The following is an 18,585-nucleotide window of genomic DNA, read 5'->3' as shown; positions in this document are numbered from 1 at the left end:
CTGATACCACTGCCAGTGGCTGCACATACTACCCAAATCACACCATTTTCACCTGCATTCAGGGACCTCGTTCAGTCCTATGCAGGTTCCCCAGTTGTCAGTCCAGAGTCAGTGATATCCCACTAGCTCACATCAGCTGATTCTGTGGGTTTCCCCCATCATAGTCTTGACCTCTTTGTTCATATTATCACTCCTCCCTGTCTTTGACTGTATTCTGTGAGCTCAGTCCAGTGGTTAGCTGTAGATTTCTGCATCTGCTACCAACTGTTTCTGGATGAGGGGTCTAGCTTCTCTGGGTTGTGGACCTCTCTGGGTTGGTCATCCTTTGTTTTATGTTTGATATCGACTTATGAGTGAGGACATACTATATTTGTCTTTCTGAGTCTGGGTTACCTCACTCAGGATGATTTTTTTAGTTCCATCTATTTGTCTGCTGAAGCAATTAATAAAAATCCAGAGACAGAAATTGGGGTTCAACTGGAAGGTGAGAAAAGCAAAACACCCAGCCACTGGCTCTTACCTCTACCTCAGTCTGAAATGGCGACCTGCCTCCAGGAAACTTCAGATGAGACTGTGACTGAGATTGTCTCCTCCTGTGTTATAATCCTCTCCAGTTCTGGGAGTGAACTACCACTTGGTCTCTATGGCAAGCTAGTGTGGCTACTGGGATTAAAGGTGTGTGCCATCAATGCCTGTAGGACTGGCCAGTGTGGCTGTTTTACTTTTCTGACCTTCAAGCAATTTTATTTATTAAAAAACAAATGAAATGCTACTACAGCCTGCAAATTTCAAGATGTCATTTTTTTTCTTTTGAACCACTGAGTAGTACACCATTGTGTAAATGTATCACATTTTCTTTATCCATTCTTCAGTTGAGGGGCATCTAGGTTGTTTCCAGGTTCTGACTGTTACAGATAATGCTGCTAAGAACATAGTTGAGCAAAGGTATTGTGCTGTGAGTGTGCTTCCTTTGTATATGCCCAAAAATGGTATTGCTGGGTATTGTGATTCCTAATTTCCTAAGAAAACGATATGCTGATTTCCACAGCAGCTGTACAAGTTTGCATTCCCACCAGCAATGGAGTAGCATTTCCCTTACTCCACATCCCCTCCAACATAAGCAGTCATCAATGTTTTTTATCTTAGCAATTCTGACAGGTATAAGATGGTTTCTCAGAGTTGTTTTGCTTTGCATTTCTCTGATGGCTAAAGATGCTGAGCATTTCCTTAAGTGTCTTCTGGCCATTTAAGATTCTTCTGTTGAGAATTCACTCTTTAGATCTGTACCTTATTTTTTAATTAGATTATTCAATGTTTTGATGTCTAATTTCTTGAGTTCTTTATATTTTTGGGAGATCAGCCCTATGTCAATATGGAGTTGGTGAGGATCTTTTCCCATTCTGTAGGCTGCCATTTAGTGTTGTTGACCATGTCCTTTGCTTTACAGAAGATTCTCAGGTTCAGGAGGCCCCATTTCTTTATTGTTGCTCTCAGATTCTCTGCTACTGGGGTTTTATTTAGTAAGTGGTCTCCTGTGTCCATGCTTTCAAGGGTACTTTCCACTTTCTCTTATATGAGGTTCAATGTGGTTGGATTTATGTCGAGGTCTTTGATCCATTTAGACATGAGTTTTGTGTACGGCAATAGATATGGATCTATTTGCAATCTTCTATATGTTGATATTCAGTTTTACCAGCATAATTTGATGAAGATAATTTCTTTTTTAGCTTCTTTGTCAAAAATCAGGTGTTCATAGGAGTGTGAGTTAATATCAGGGTCTTCAATTCAACTCCATTTGTCCAACCGTCGGTTTTTATGTCAGTATCAAAATGTTTTCATTACTGTAGTTCTGTAATAGAGCCTGATGTCAGGGATTGTGATGCCTCCAGAAGTCCCTTTATTGTACAGGATTGTTTCTGTTTTGGCTATCCTGGGTTTTTTACTTTTCCATATGAAATTTAGTATTGTTCTTTTGAGGTATGTGAAGGATTGTGCTGGGAATTTGGTGGGTATTGCACTGAATCTGTAGAGTGCTTTTGGTAGGATTGCCAATTTTATGATTTTAATCCTACCTATCCAGGAACATTGAAGATCTTTCCGTTTTACAATATCTTCTTCAACTTCGTTCTTCAAAGAATTAAAGTTCTTATCATACAGATCTTTCACTTGCTTGGTTAGAATTACCCCAAGATATTTTATGTTGTTTGTGGCTATTTTGAAAGGCGTGTGTAATGATATTTTATTTGTATTTTAATTTAAAAAGCTTGCCTGAAGAACCATCAGCCATCCAGGCCATGCAGTGGTTAAAGAGAGTTTCCCCACATTAAGGAATGGGAAAAACCATTAAAAAGGAGGGATTTGGATCTCTGTATGATATGCTAGACAGTTTGAAAACAGAATGATGAAATGAGGGAGTATGTAATTTAAATGTCCTACTTGCTTGTTCTTTATACAACCAAACACCACTACCTACAGAAAGTAACCGCAAGAGTTCTCAAAGGAATGAAATCTGGCAGATGGATGTGTTCCATTTTGTAGAATTTGGAAAACTTAAATATGTACATCACACTACTAATAAGTATTAATGAAGTTATCAAGAAAAACAATATGAAAATTTATCTTCACATTGGAAATCCTTACTTGAACTTCAATTAAAATCAATGTGAACTTACTATTTTTCTACACAAACTACTCATGCAGTGAGACAACGGTAAGCTGTAGGAAAAGTTCACTTAGAAAAAGCTAGCTTCAATATTAGAGTTCTACTTACAGTAAGACTAATTAAACATGATAAGCAGGCACGAAGCTTGGAAGAAGTGTTTTTCTTTTTGGGGGGGGAAAGAGATGGGGAAGCTGTCTCAGAAAGACAGGGTTTCTCTGGATAGTCCTGGCTGTCCTGGAACTTGCTCTGTAGATCAGACTGGCCTCAAAATCAGAGATCTGCCTGCCTCTGTCCATCCCCATCCCCAGTGCTGGAAATAAAGGTCTGTGCCACCACTGCCCAACTTATGAGTCTTCTTCTCCCACTTACCTATGATGTCTTCGTATCTCTGAACACTCCACTGCCATCCCAAATATAACAACACTTGCTGGTATAACTCTCCCATACTGTCCACAATTTCCATTTGCTCCTTTGGTCTGAAAATATAATAAAAGTCTTATCATTATATGTACAAGTAAGTTTGTGTATATATACAGGTTAAGGAATTTTTCCTTTAAAAAGTATTTTTACTGCTTTGTGTGTTTAGAATACAAGTACAAAAAAGAGAGAGGTATAAAGCTGTATCAGTTTAGGATATAATAATTAAAAAAAAATGAGCCAGGTGGTGGTGGTACATATCTTTAATCCCAGCACTCAGGGGGCACAGGTAGGCAGAACTCTGCAAGTTCAAGGCCAGCCTGATATACACATAGAGTTCCAGGACAGCCAGGGCTACACAGAGAAATTCTGACTTCAAAACAATATTGGAGGAAGTGGAGAGATGACTGAGGTTGAGAGCAGTGGCTACTCTGGCAAGGACCCAGGTTCAATTCCCAGTAACCACAAGCAGCTCACAGCCATCTCTAGCTCCAGCCTCACAGGGTCAATGCATTCTGACCTCCACAAACACTGCACACATGACAGGCGCACATACACCTTCAACAGGCACACACACACTTGACAGGCACACATGGCAAACACTCAAACAAAATGAAAGTAAATACATATTTAGAAACAGAAAGAAGATAAAAGTAGGCTCGAAATATAGTTCAACAGTAGAGTGCACTGGCCATGTGTGAGGCACCAAGTTCAAATCTTAGCAACAAAAAAGAAAAATATCAAAGTCATCATTATTTCTTTGAAAAATAAACTGCTGTTGCGTGTTAAATATATATCTTCTGTACACAGTGGACTTTACTGAAGTCTCTTCCTATATTCCGTATACACGGTAAATGAACTGTACTATTTATATGGCACGTGGACTTCAGCAGAGGAGTTCAGAGCTCTGTCTAGAGCCTGAACTCACTGAGGACCTTAAAACATTACTGAACTAGCATCCCTATCTTCTCTTTTAGAGATGTGCCAAAATCCCAAACACCAACACTGTGTGGTCCAAAGGACTCCCTCCCCTACAACTATACTCAAACAAGGTCACTCATTCACCTCCCTTCCCGTCACATTCTTCTCTGTAAACCTTCCTGGGACACACAGTGTACACCGTGTGTACACCACTATAGAAGGCTTCTCCTTGTGTTTCTCTCCAGGTATACAGACATACTCTGATATATTTCTGTACATCCTCAGGACTCAATGCACCTTTTGAAATAGTGAATTCTTAATCAAACTTGAGTGTTTTACACGACTTACCTTTGGTTGCAGAAGCAAATGCTCCCATGCATGAATTAAACTCTCCACAATTCCTTCTCCAAACACACCTGCATCGACAGTTTCTGTTACAACTAGGGACACTCTATAGAATGATGTTTTAAAGATACGTGTGAGTAAAATGACATGCTATTTATTTAAAGCTGTCAAAGCTGAGACATGATAAAAAGGCAAATACATTATAGAAAATCCTGTGTAAAGTTTCCTAATGCATTGCATTTTAGCACCTTCCCCTGAACCCTGCGGTACTGCTTGGGTTCCTCTCTTCATCAGTTCCTCTTCTTTGCTCTGGGCATAAAAGGGCTACCTTCTCAAACGTTCATTCACTCTGCCTCAGTCCTGAAGAGTAAGGGATGCTCACATCTTTCCTGGTCCCTTCATTGACATCAAACATTTAGCACCTAACTCTAACATTCCATACAAATGTCCTACCAGCCTAGAATGATGTCTTATGTCTGTAAGCCCTGAACTTGGGATGTGGAAGCAAGAGGATCACACAGAAGTTAAAGGTAATCTTTAACTATGTAGTGGGTTTGAAATCAGCCCAGGCTACATGAAACCCTGCATTAAAAAAGCAAAAATAAATCAGGAAGGGATTACTTCCACAGGTTCTCCACCATCAGGGAGGGACTACATCCACAGGTTCTCCTCCATCACGGAGGGACTACATCCACAGATTCTCTACCATCAGGGAGGGATTACATCCACAGGTTCTCCACCATCAGGGAGGGACTACATCCACAGGTTCTCTACCATCAGGGAGGGACTACATCCACAAGTTCTCCTCCATCAGGAAGGGACTATATCCACAGATTCTCCACCATCAATGACCCTTCTTAAAATAAATTTTTATTTTGTTTTTGTTTTTATGAGACAGGATTTGTCTGTGTAGCCCTAGTAGTCCTGGATTTGATGCTGTAGACCAGGCTGGCTTCAAACCCAAAAATCCTCCTGCCTCTGCCTCCCGAGTGCTGGGACTAAAGGCGTTTGGCACCACTTCCCGACCACGTCTGTTTTGTGTGTGAATCGGTTCTCTCCTTTTACCTTATGGGATTGAGGGATTGAACTCAGGTCATCAGGCTTAGCAACAAGTGTCCTTACCCAGTGAGCCACCTTGCCAGTCCAGTTATACTTCTTGCTGTGCAAATAACACCTAATGCTGATAAGAACCTTCCCTTCCAAAACTTCCCCTTCCCTGGGCCTGACCGCGCCTGTCTCTCTGCTTACTCCTCCAGTTTCCACAACAACCCACTCCAGAGTTATGTGCTCTTACTCATTCATTCACTCTTTCTAGAAAACTCAAAGACACTCAGAAAGAAGCATTCACCTTTTCTGAATTCCTTTAGCTTTCCCTGTCAGCATCACTCACTTTTGTAGTTTAAAGACATCCATAAATTCCATCAGTACTCCTTATGCCCCTCTCTAGACTTATAGGTATCTTAACAGCAGGGATGACTTGGGTATCCTCCACAGTACCTAGACCCAATTAGACCCACAGACAGGAAACATTCAATATTTATGACTGCATATACTTAGAATACGAAAAATACCTCAAACCGTCAAGTCCTGCAACTTAGCTCAGAAATTTGCTTATTGTCAAAGTGAACAAATAAGAGTCTGAATTCAAATCTCTATTTCATTTGCTTCAAAAGCAGTCTGTGAGGAAAATACAAATTAAAGTAACCGTAGACTCCAAATCTTATGTGGAAGCCCTAATCCTATATTTAGAGACAGAGCCCTTAGGAGGCAATTAAGGTTAAAGTCACCAACATGAGGGTCTAATTCAACAGGACTGGTGTCCTACTGAGAGAGCAAACACTAGCAATAGGTCACACACAGAGCGAAGGTCACATGAGGATACAAAGAGCATGTAGCCCACTGCAGCCAGGAGGAACTGGCTGAAAACTTTTGTGTCTGCTGTTTAAATTGTGACCTTAAGCTCCTAAGACAACTTAGGACATTTTTGTTTTTTATAAAGTGAGTACACACCTGCACTAACAATCTGATAAACATCTTCACGAACAAAGTTTAAGTACCATGCACACTTATTGAAACTGAAAGACGACTTAAAAATCAGAGTTCAAATAACAATAGAGCATAATAAATTCTTCATATGTAGACTACATTTAAGGAAGGCAGAAGAGAGACAGCATAGGCAGGGTTACAAGACAAGTGTCACATTAAGAAAAGGGAAAGTTCTTTGAAACGGTGGGCCAGATGATTTTTAAATCCCTGCTAGTTCTAATCCTCATTGTTCTCCTGACCACCCTGAGATGCAGAAGAATACTCAAGGCTGCTAAAACTGTTCTTACAGCATCTGAGAAATGCAAGGCAAAAAACCACTGCCAACTGGCACTTCTAACCTTCCATTTTCAACAAGGATAGTAATGAAAACGTGATGTCTGCTCAGGGTAGAATGTTCACACTTTATACACAGTTATTTAACACAGGAAGTCTATCCATTTTTATGGACAAAAAAACATGAGCTTACATGATGTGTTAAGGATGTTTTTTTGTTCAATTCCTCACTATCAATTTTCCTTGAGTTCTTAGGTACTCTTTAAAAAGCATGTTATCATAAAATCCTGTATCTTATTAAACTGGCCAGTAACCGTGCCGTCACAGAATGAGGATGCTAACACTTTCATTTACACAAAAAACTGGAAACGTAGCTTCATGGTTTGGGTGAGTTATAAGCACACCTTTCAGGAATGTGTTTTGGAATTTCTATGTCAAGTGACTTCATGTGTAGGAGCTTAATTCCAGCTTCCATCTTGTTTGCAGTCACGACATCACAGGCAAGCTCATACATGGTCTTGGATAACTCACAGGCATACACTGAGTGTGCACCGGCTTTTTTAGCAAACATGCTGCAAAAGAAGAAAAATCTATTATATCTTTTCCCAATTTCAATAAAATTATAATTCTTCAAACATGGGATCTTCCTTCCATTCTTCAATATAACTATTATTTGCTCTGCTTGTAAAAGATTAGGGCTAGCAAGATGGCTCAACAGGTAAAAACACTTGCCATTCAAGTCTGACAACCCAAGTTCAATGTCTGAAACCTACAGTGGAAAGAGAAAGCTGACTCCTGAGACTTAACTTCTGACTTCCACATGCGTACTGTGGTGCACAGGCTTACACGTGCATGTGTACACACAAAATACGTAGACATACACAGTAATAATAATATAATTACACCAGGCAGTGATGGAGCGCATCTTTTTTTTTAAGATCTATTTATTACATATATGATATTCTGTCTGCACATATGCCTACAGGCCAGAAGAGGGCACCAGATCTCATTATAGAGAGTTATAAGTCACCATGTGATTGCTAGGAATTAAACTCTGGACCTCTGGAAGAACAGCCAGTGCTCTTGACCTCTGAGCTATCTCTCCAGTCCCTGGCAGAGCACATCTTTAATCCCAGCACTCAAGAGGCAGAGGCAGGTAGATCTCTTTGAGTTCAAGGCCAGCCTGGTCTACAGAATGAGTTCGAGAACAACCAGAGGTACACAGAGAAATTGTCTTGAAAAACCAATATATATTTATATTATATATATATATTTAATATATATTAGATATGTATATTTTATATATAATCTAATTAAAATTTAATCAGCTAAGATAAGGCCAAGGATATTAGTGCATGCCTTTAATCCCTACACTTAGGAAGTTGAAGCAGGTGGATCCCTGTGGGCTCCAGGCCAGCCTACTCTACATAGCAAGTTCCAGGACAGCCAAAGATACACAGTGAGACACTATCTCAAAAAGACTTTTAGCCTGGCAGTGGTGGCACATGCCTTTAATCCCAGCACTCGGGAGGCAGAGGCAGGTGGATCTTTGTGAGTTCAAGAAGAGCTAATTCCAGGACAGCTAAGACTGTTACACAGGGAAACCCTGTCTCAAAAAAAAAAAAAAAAAAAAAAAGACTTTTAAAGATTAAGATAAAAACAATTGGGTATGTTGGAGCACATCTTTAATTTCAGCACTTGGGAGGTAGAAGCAAGTGGATCTGTGTGAGTTCAAGACCAGCCTAGTCTACAGAGGAAGTTTTAGGACAGCCAGGGCTACACAGAGAAACCCTGTCTCAAAAAAGAAAAAAAAAAAAAAAAGAAAATAGTAATTATAACAACAATAATAATAAACAAATAAAAGAAAGAATGAACTAGAACACCTTTTAAAAACAATCCAGTAAATAATGACATCCACACAGTTTTTTGTTTGGTTTTGCTTTTTGTTTTTTCAGACAGGGTCTGTCTATATGACGTTAGCTGTCCTGCAACTCACTCTGTAGACCAGGCTGGCCTCAAAGGCACAGAGCTCCTCCTGCCTCTGCCTCCCAAGTGCTGAGATTAAAGGCATGCACCACCACACCCAGCTCAGCATTCACCCAATTAAGACATCCACACAATTAAGAAGTTTGCTTAATGGGCTTTCTAGAATCCATCAGAATGTTAACATAAAAAAAATACTCTAAAATTCATTATCCAGAATTTCAATAACCCCAAGTTTTCCTTAGTTTTCTTGAATTATTGATAGTAAAAATTACAATGCTAATGGTTGCATCACGCTGGGCATTGGTGGTATATGCCTTTAATCCCAGCACTCAGGAAGCAGAGGTGGATCTCTGTGAGTTCAAGGCCAGCCTGGTCTACAAAGTGAGTTCCAGATCAGCCAGAACTGTTACACAGAGAAACCCTGCCTCAAAAAAAAAAAAAAAAAAAAAAAAAAAAAAAAAAAAAAGGAAGAAAAGAACAGCTGCCTGAATACTCTAACAATATTTTGAAAAACAACTGCTATTCTTATATACCAATGTTACAATTTTAGTAGCTAACAAAACTGTTTATTCATGTAAATATAATAATAAAACAATAATTATAACAAACCTCAGTATTCCAGTTCCTGCGCCAATATCCAAAACACTCTTGGACCCCAAGCTCACTGCCTTCTGGATTGCTGCATTGTAAATCCTGTTCCTCTTGGTGTCATTGAGCATGATGAAGTGCCAGCGCTCCACCAGCCAGTTTGCAACACGATAGAAGTTCTCCTTTGCATCACTGAAATCAGGGTTGAGCTTCACTGCTTTACGAAAATACCCAGCTGCCTCATCTCGAAAGCCCATTCTAGAGGGGGAAAAAATGACAGAATACTTCAACTCTATGCGATTAGTTACAGTGCCTCTGTTCACGCACTGACCAAGCCTGAGAACCCTTCATCACTACCCCATACCCCAGAGCAGTCTCCTTGGCAAATTTCTCCTTATGTAGGGATGGCACTCTCCTGACTTCTGAATTTCCACCTATGAATCTCAGAGATTCTGGGGGTGGGCGTGGGGGTGTCAAAGGCATTAATGTGTACTGAATGTGAGCATATAAAAAATTTTAAAAGGGGGGAAATACTACCAAGTCATCTGAACGTTGCTTCTCAAACTGTGGGGAAAAACTCCGACACTGTTTAAAATAGTTACGCACAGGCTGACTGCACTGCCCATGACCAGTATGTGTCTCACATACTATCAGAATTCAGTAGCATCCAAAACTGGTCTATACTTTGCTCACCCCATGAGCTCCTTGACCAGAGATGTCCACTACTATCAAATTCTATACACAGCTGTCACAAATCAGTAATTTACAGACCACAAATTCAACAGAGCAGAACAAGTAGAATCCTCACTTGTTTCTTCACAAGCACCTTTATTCGCCATCCATTCTAAAGAAACTTAATCATCACTATTCATTCCAGGCATAGACAGATGAGACCAACTAACAAAAGGGCAATGCTGTGTTAAATTACAGGCATTCATGCTTTAGTTTAAAACTGAAATATTTAAGGTCAGTACATGTTCCTTCTTTCTTACCCTAAAGATAAAGGTATCTCTTTATATTTTCTGGAACTGCATAGCACACGTCACAGTAGAAAACATATGATATAAATGTGAACAAGCCTCGTCATGCTGAACCAAAATGTGTAACAAAGGAAGACTACTGCTCAATTAATTTGTCAGAACTGAAAAGATTGTATACACTCCCTTCTCCAGAGCCCCAGCCCTGCACAGTCCTGAGGCAAGAAAGGGCCCCTTGGGAGTAGGAGACAAAAGTACTAGGTTGATTGTTGTGCTGTTTGAAGGTAGGGAGTGGCACTATCAGATGTGGCTTTGTTGCAGTAGGTAGGGCCTTGTTGGAGGAAGAGTGTCAGTGTAGGGCGGGCTTAAGGTCTCATGTATGCTTAAGCCATGCCCAGTGTCTCAGTTCACTTCCTCTTGCCTGCTTATCTAGACGTAGGACACTCCGCTCCAGCAACACCATGTCTGCCTGCACACTGCCATGTCCCAGTATGATGATGACAGAATAATCTCTGAAACTGGACACCACGGCCACAATGGAATGTTTTCCTTTAAAAGTTGTCATGGGGCCGGGCGGTGGTGGCGCACGCCTTTAATCCCAGCACTCGGGAGGCAGAGGCAGGCGGATCTCTGTGAGTTGAGACCAGCCTGGTCTACAAGAGCTAGTTCCAGGACAGGCTCCAAAGCTACAGAGAAACCCTGTCTCGAAAAACCAAAAAGAAAAAAGAAAAGTTGTCGTGGTCATGGTGGCTCTTCATGGCAATAGAAACCCTAACTAATTATCAACAGCCAATAGAATCTAGATATATTTAAGAGAAATTCTGTGTGCACTAAGTAAGGTGCTTCTTAGTTCATTACTAATAACATCAATGACCTGAGAGGATGCATGGTAGAGAAATGCACAAGAATAAACTAGAAGGAATATATAAAATGCGACTCATTTAGTAAACTCTTAAATTTGAAATTGCAACTTGTCAATTTGGCAAAACCATGTTCTTTCCCCCATTTCTTTAAACTTTCAAATGCAGAGGCAATGCTAACCGTCTATTATGGTCCTGTAATTTCTCAGGAATGGATACGGCTTGTACTGGTGTGTACAGAGTTTACATGGCAGGCCTCACTGGTGACCTCTGAGAAGCCTACTCACAAGGCTGATCTTTGGCTGGCATGTAAGCACTTGGATTGATGAAGAGCGATTCAATGTGCCTCAAGGTTTACATAAGTTACCTACCATGCATGGGGGCGCAGCATCCAATGGGGTGGTGCCAGCAGCAATGATGGCAGCTTATCCTTGACTCCACCCAGTGGAGTCTCATCAACAGAATGCTCCCAATTTTATACTTCCCCATCAGGCTTTCTTTGGCACCCCAAAAGAAAAAATTCTAGCAAGTTCTAAAGACTTTCTGGCAAGGCATCCTGTGAACCACAGCACTGCCTTTTCAAACAAGGACAGGCTCTGAGTTCCTTCAATGCTTCCTCAGTCTCCATGGGTCAAACCCTTAAACAATAAACTATAAAATTGCGATGGCCAGCAAGATGGCTCAGCAGATAAGGGTTCTTCCCACTAAGCATGAAAACCTTAGTTCAATCCCAAAACCAACATGGTAGAGGGAGAGAACCAACTCCCAAAAGTTGTCCTCTGACATCCACAGGCACATTACAGCACATTACCCACACACATGTACAAATTGCACATATACCCAGATGTGCACACATAAAATAAATCTAATTTTAAATTGCCAGATTACATACCATATTTGCTATTCTTATATTCTTTTGAGTTCTCCTTATTACTAACTAATCACTCATTCTTTTGATCCTACTCTAATTATTTTTTCTAAAATATTTATTTATTGAGTATACAAATTCTGTCTGTAGGCCAGAAGAGGGCACCAGACCTCATTACAGATGGTTGTGAGCCACCATGTGGTTGCCGGGAATTGAACCCAGGACCTTTGGAAGAGCAGGCAATGCTCTTAACCGCTGAGCCATCTCTCCAGACCTACAGTTAATTATTTACATTAAACTTTCCCTATTTAAATCACCCTATCTATAGGCATGGTAGTGCATACATGTAGTCTCAGGCTAAAACATCTCATAAGTCCACAAACTCCAGCCCAGACTGAGCAGGCGGTAAGACTCCATCTCACAACTAACAAAGTTAATGCATAACTTATACTTGCTTTGGACTGATAAAGAATAGTCTTCAACAAGTAACAGTGAAGTCACTACAAACCTGAAGAGATGCTCTCCCATACTATTGCAAATCACCTCATCATCAGGAAAGAGTTCCAAGGCCTGCTCATAGCAACCAAGTAAGTCCTGTACTCGACTGAGTGCATCAAGCTCTTCAGCCCACTTGAAGAGTGTATACTGAAAAGTTTCCTTTACAAACAAGAAAAAAAAAAGACAAATTAGCAAACAAGAATAAAGAACACACAACTCTAACTGAAGACTGCAGCCAATGGAATGATGACTGAAATGAATGATGACCTGAAATCACTAATTTTCAGTAAGTACTGTTTACCAAATGTGGTGGTTCGAATAAGAATGGTCCCATAGGCTCTTATATTTGAATGCTAAGTCACCAAGGAGTGGTACTTGTTTGAGAAGGATTAGGAGGTGTGGCCTGGTTGGAGGAAGTATGTCACTGTGGGTGGGCTTTAAAGTTTCAAAAGTCCAAGCCAAGTCTAGTGTCTGTCTCTCTCTGTCTCTCCCACAGCCCCTTCCTTCCGTCCCTTCCTGCAGATCAGGATGCAGCTCTAAGCTATTGCTCCGGTGCCATGCATACTTCCTGCCATGCTCCCCACAGTGATAATAATGGATTAAACCTCTAAAACTGAAGTGAGCCCCAATTAAATGCTTTCTCTTCTATGAGCTGCCTTGGTCATGGAGATTCTTCACAGCAATACAGCAGTGACTAAGACACCAAATAAGCACATGTAAAAAAAAAATACTATGTAGAATCAGACAGTATGATCTTCCTGTAAACATCTATTCTTGGCTGCCTCTCTCCTGCCTCTGCTTTCTGCAGGTAGCTATGCATCACGAGTGTCCTTGTTCATCCTTACTCATCCCAGTACACAAGCGCATCTGTGCTAATGATGCAGCACGTACACGACTACTTGGGCCCTTGTTTTCCAGCCCTCAGACTCTGGCTATCTCCACCCATCACGCATAGGTCTCCAGTCATCTCATCAACCAATGTGCAAAGAACTAGAATGAAAATTCAAAGATGCACATGAATGTTGCTTCTATCTTAATAGAATCCTGTAGGCAGAAATTTAACAACATGTCCTCAATTGTCACACCACCTGTCCTTCACAGGATACAAACGGATACAAAGGTATTATTCCATCTCAAACCACAAATCACTACTTACTGCTACCCTGTTGTACAAGGTTCCTCCAAGATTAAAACATTCCATCCTTTAGGAAAGGTCCTTAAAACAGAAGGTAAACAACTCAAGATAGCTTCAGGAAGTCCCTGAAACTGAGCAGATTCACTACACCTCCACCTCCCATGCACTCTCACAATAGTGCTGAGAGTCCCTCAGACAAGACAAGCTGCCAGGAAGACTTCTGAGATCAGACCAGCTAGCCTGGAACAAGCAGAAACCAGCCAGGCTACCAGGAGGTTTAGACCAGGGGCAGCTGGAGAGGATGCTCTCCAGTCTGTTGAACTGCCAGCAGGCTGTGCAGAGTGCTTCAGTTTCCAGCTCTGTGAGCTGTCATCCATGTTCGGGTGGGCTTTGACAATACACCTGTCTTTAAGCTATTTCTGTCCCTGTAAGTAACCCCAATAAAACTCAATGGTTCACTAAGTTAGTCTTTCATGGTATCTAATTGGTGTAGGAGGTTCTTCTTTCTATGTGCTGCTTTCATTGGTCAAATAAAGAAACCGCCTTGGCCTTTTGATAGGGCAGAAACTTAGGTAGGCAGGAAAGACAGAACTGGATGCTGGGAGAAAGAAGGCAGGCAGGGAGAGCTACCATCAAGTCACCAGAGTCAGACATGCTGAATCTTTCCCAGTAAGTCACAACCTTGTGGTTCTACACAGATTATTAGAAATGGGTTGAATCAAGATGTAAGAATTAGCCAAAAAGTGGCAGATATAATGGGCCAGGCAGTGTTTAAATGAATACAGTTTCTGTGTAATTATTTCGGGGGTTAAGCAGCCCGTGTTCCTCATACAACATCTAACTTTGGTCTGTCAGGGGATCCCTACCTGGGTGAGTAGACATGTATGCTATGTCCCCCAAGTTTGGTCACAACACATCCTACTCTACTATCTTTAAATCTGCTGCTTTCTGACGAGCTCTACTGCTCCAACCTAACCTGGCCCTCAATCACTTGGTAAAGCACAGCGACTGCCTTCTCACTGCCCACCCAGCTCCAGTCTCATCTTCCTGCAGCTGTTTTCCATGATACTGCTCTATGGAGAAAAGGCAGGCTCTGACAGTCCACATACAAACTTTACACATAAGAGTTAATATCGGAATTATAACAGTTTACTAGAAAAACAAAGATAATGAAGGAGATCCTATTATATGGTAGATACTCTGGATATCTAGATATTATATAAATGGATCAAGAGTTCTATAGATTAGTAGATTGCTCAGTGGTTGAGTACTCTTTCCTAGGATGTTTAAGGCTCTGGGTTTCGTCCTTGGTAACAACAAAAATAAGTAAATGAATAAAACAGCTAACGGCTGTGGAGATGGTTCAGTAGAGGCAGAGGCAGACAGATCTCTCAGTTCGAGGCCACCCTGGTCTACAAAGCAAGTTCCGGGGCAGCCAAAGCGACACCGAAAAACCTTGTCTCAGGTGGAAGGGGGAAGAGTATTTGTTGCTCTTGCAGAAGACCCAGGTTAAGTACCCCCAGACAGCAGCTCACAACTGGCTATAACTCAGCTCCAAGGAATCCAATGCCCTCTTCTGGTCTCCTCCATGAAGGAACTCTAGCCAGTCCAAGAGCAGCAAGCATGGGTCTGGTCTGGCAAGTCTTACCCTTCTCCCTCATTCCCTGTCTTGCTAAAAGCCATTAGCTTACCATTTCTAAAGCTAGCCACAAGGTCTATTCCCATATTTGGCCACTTCCTCCTCCTGAGGCAGCCTACCAAGGGCCAGCTATCAAAGTACTGAAGTCCAGCAATCAAAAGCCCCTTTGGCTCATCTGATTAACATTCCCAAGTAAAACTAAACACCATATCCTAACACAGGGTCTCCCCCTTTATCTTTATGAACCACCAATTGTCTCCTCTTTATCCAAGAGCAATACCCCTTCTCCCTCTCCCTTGTTCCCTTCCCTTCCCCTTTCTCCCTGTCTTCTATCTCCTGTCTAAGCTTCTTACTTCCCATCCAGTATCCCTCTGAGGCAAATAAAAGTCCTTTGTGCTGAGAACTTGGTCTTGTGGTATCCTGAGTCAGAACTGCACACATGTGGTACATATCCACACATACAGGCAAATACTCATACATATTAAATTTAAAAGTTTAAAACACAAATGATTTAATGTGACCAAAGTGTGGGTATAGGTAGTAGAGAGGCTTTCAGAAAAGCAAACTTCTGTTAATGAGGCTTTTGCAAAAAGAAAAAAAAAAAAGAAAAAAGAACTTTGTTTCACATAAAACCAAGCCAGTTACTAAGCTACTGAATGCTGGCCATCACCAGCTTGTCTGTTTTTAATAAAAAGTTAGTACAGGGTCGCATACAACCCTACCTCAACTCATTATGTAGCTGAAGATAATCTGGAACTTCTGATTCTCCTGCCTCCACTCCCTAAGTGCTGGGATTACAAATGTGTGCTGCTGTACTAGCTTTAGACCTGGTGCACGTTAGGACAAATCCACCAACTGAGCTATGTCTCCAGTCATATAGTCAAATTTCACATAGTTTTTCTGTGCTAGCCGTGGAACCCAGAGCATCACACTCAGGGCCATTCTATGGCAAGCTGTTGTATAGGCCTATTCCCAAGTCAAACAACTGCCATCTTGGAAGGAAGTTTAGCTGTGCCCACTTGCCAAGATCATACCAGATGGACTTGTTGACTGTTTAACTCTCTCCCAGGAAGGCAGGCTGGGTCATGAGACCCTCACCTGAGTATCCCGCTGTTCATACCACCTGTTGTGGGCAACACTGCCTTGACTGCATAGCCTCAAGTAGAATCTAAAGCTGTGGTTTGAGAATGCTCAAACTTTAATTAATGTTGTATTAATGCTGTGACCCTTTAATACAGTTCTTCCTGGTAGGATGACCTCAATCATAAAATTATTTTTGTTGCTACTTCATAACTGTAATTTTGCTATTTTATGAATCATAATGTAAACATGTGATATGCAAGATGTGTGGCCCAAAGGAGCCACAACCCACAGGTTAAGAACCTCTGGTCTCCAGTATATAACCAGGGAGGTGGCGGGGAGAGAGAAGCCGTGCAGCTATGAGAAAGCTATCATTCCTGCGGGTAAAGGCTTTCCAGTGCAGCCTTCTGTAGGGGAGCACCCACATTGCAGTAAGTAACCCCTCCACTGTGCTCTGTAAGTAAGCCCAGTGAATTCACTGCTTCCCCGGAGACCTCAGTTTGTTGTTGGGATCTTAGGAGAAAGGGCAGATACAGTTTATGTCTTCCCCGGGATAAGAATTCTACCAACACAAGCACTCTACCATGTTCTACACTCACACCAACTATTTATCTTTCCGTTCACAGAAGCAGCAGCTAGAGCTGAGCCAAGAGAAGTCGTGTTGATGAGACTGCTTTCTACACGAGGGAGCAAACTACCCAGAATACTATGTAACAGATCCTGAAATTTCTGTGAATTACAAGCCCCTAATGTTACTGCCATCTAGTGGACACAGGACAGACCACGCTGCTACACAAGAAGGAAGACAGGGTCAGATTGAGAAATTCCGGGATGAACAAAGCAAGAAGGTCCACGGCTTAAACTGAATATGCAATTCAACTGCTTCGTGAAACTGAGATTCTAACACACGAAAGTGTACAGTAGTTCAGCAGGGTAACTGCTGCACATGAGACGGACCATCAGATAAAGAGTCCCTTAGGGTTGCACAATTTATCCAACTCCGGACGAACAGTATTTCTTGTACACATGATAATTTCCTTGTAAACACAATAATACAAAGACTTCAAGGTAGGGCTAATTAAATTACATACTGGAGGAGAGAAAGGACTACCTAGTGGCATTGGCATTTAAAGGACATTTGGATTTTCTTTTTCTTTTTGGTTTTTTTCGAGACAGGGTTTCTCTGTGGGATAGTTCTGACTGTTCCGGAACTCATTCTAGACCAGGCTGACCTCGAATTCACAGAGATCCATCTGCATCTGCCTCCCGAGGGCTGGGATTAAAGGCGTGAGCCACCATTGCCCGGCGGCTTTTGGAATCTTAAGAGAGGTAGAAATTTTCAAACAGATGTAAGACGATTTTTGACTTGTTACTAAAACCTGGCTGCGGGGCGGTGGGGCGCACGCCTTTAATCCCAGCACTTGGGAGGCAGAGGCAGGAGGATCTCTGTGAGTTCGAGACCAGCCTGGTCTACAGAGCTAGTTCCAGGACAGGCTCCAAAGCCACAGAGAAACCTTGTCTCGAAAAACCAAAAAAAAAAAACCTGGCTGTACCGAGATGGGCTGCAGGAGGCCCAGGAGGGAATCGACTTCCATGGTAGTTAGAAGCTTGAGGTGTCTCCGTCTCTGTGTCATCACTGTCTGTCTGTCTGTCTCTCTCTCCTCACACACACACACACCCTACCCTAGGGTCGCAGGAAGGCCTCACCTTCACGTCGTCTTTGAGCTCCGGCGCCAGGCTGAGCACTAGGAGGTAATGAGCATAGGCAGTGCCGAAGTCCCGGGCGCCCAGACAGTGCTCAGCGCTCTGCAAGGACCGCGCCACCAGCCGATCCCGGCCGGCCGCTCCTGCGCCACCGCCCCGCCGGGGTCTGGGCCGCGAGTTCGGCATGGTTCAGGCTCCGCTCCGAAGCCCTCGAGGAAGGCGCTCTCCTCCGGGAAAAGAGCCTCTCCACGCCTCACTTCCCTGGCACCCAAGGCAGCAACAGAAGGCGCAGAAGGAAAAAGCGCTCTCCGCTACACAGAGCGAAACCCCGCCTTCTCCGCAACGGGCAGCCGCGCGCGACAAGAGGCGGCGCGCGGTGATGACGCCACCCGGGCCCGCCCTCTCGGGTAAGCCCCACCCCCAGCGCCTGGGAGCTCCTGAGCGTGGTCCCTTGCACTAGGAGTGAGCCTGACCGTCCTCTCTCCCTCCTCCTGGAGTGTAGTCGCTGTGAATGCCAGACCCTGCTTTTCAACTTGACAGGCATGTGCGATGCTAAGGCCCTCTGGAGCATAACGTGCGAGTCTCA

General features: G+C 42.5%; 1 protein-coding gene across 1 annotated transcript in view; it reads right to left on the bottom strand.

The window, feature by feature from the left end:
• LOC130863894 (protein arginine N-methyltransferase 9) overlaps positions 1-18,324 on the bottom strand; it is a 42,817-nt gene extending 24,493 nt beyond the window's left edge. Inside the window, exons 1-6 of the mRNA XM_057754225.1 lie at positions 18,003-18,324; positions 12,452-12,600; positions 9,260-9,496; positions 7,069-7,236; positions 4,349-4,451; positions 3,032-3,138 (exon numbers count right to left, since the gene is read on the bottom strand). Coding sequence (XP_057610208.1) covers positions 3,032-3,138; positions 4,349-4,451; positions 7,069-7,236; positions 9,260-9,496; positions 12,452-12,600; positions 18,003-18,185 — 947 coding nt within the window. The 5' untranslated portion in view covers positions 18,186-18,324. The remainder of the gene's footprint in view (positions 1-3,031; positions 3,139-4,348; positions 4,452-7,068; positions 7,237-9,259; positions 9,497-12,451; positions 12,601-18,002) is intronic.
• Positions 18,325-18,585: the final 261 nt, after the last annotated feature.

This window comes from Chionomys nivalis, chromosome 21 (assembly GCF_950005125.1).
Source record: "Chionomys nivalis chromosome 21, mChiNiv1.1, whole genome shotgun sequence".
In the NCBI taxonomy this organism is placed as follows: Eukaryota; Metazoa; Chordata; class Mammalia; order Rodentia; family Cricetidae; genus Chionomys; species Chionomys nivalis.
This window is presented reverse-complemented; position numbering and strand designations above follow the sequence as displayed.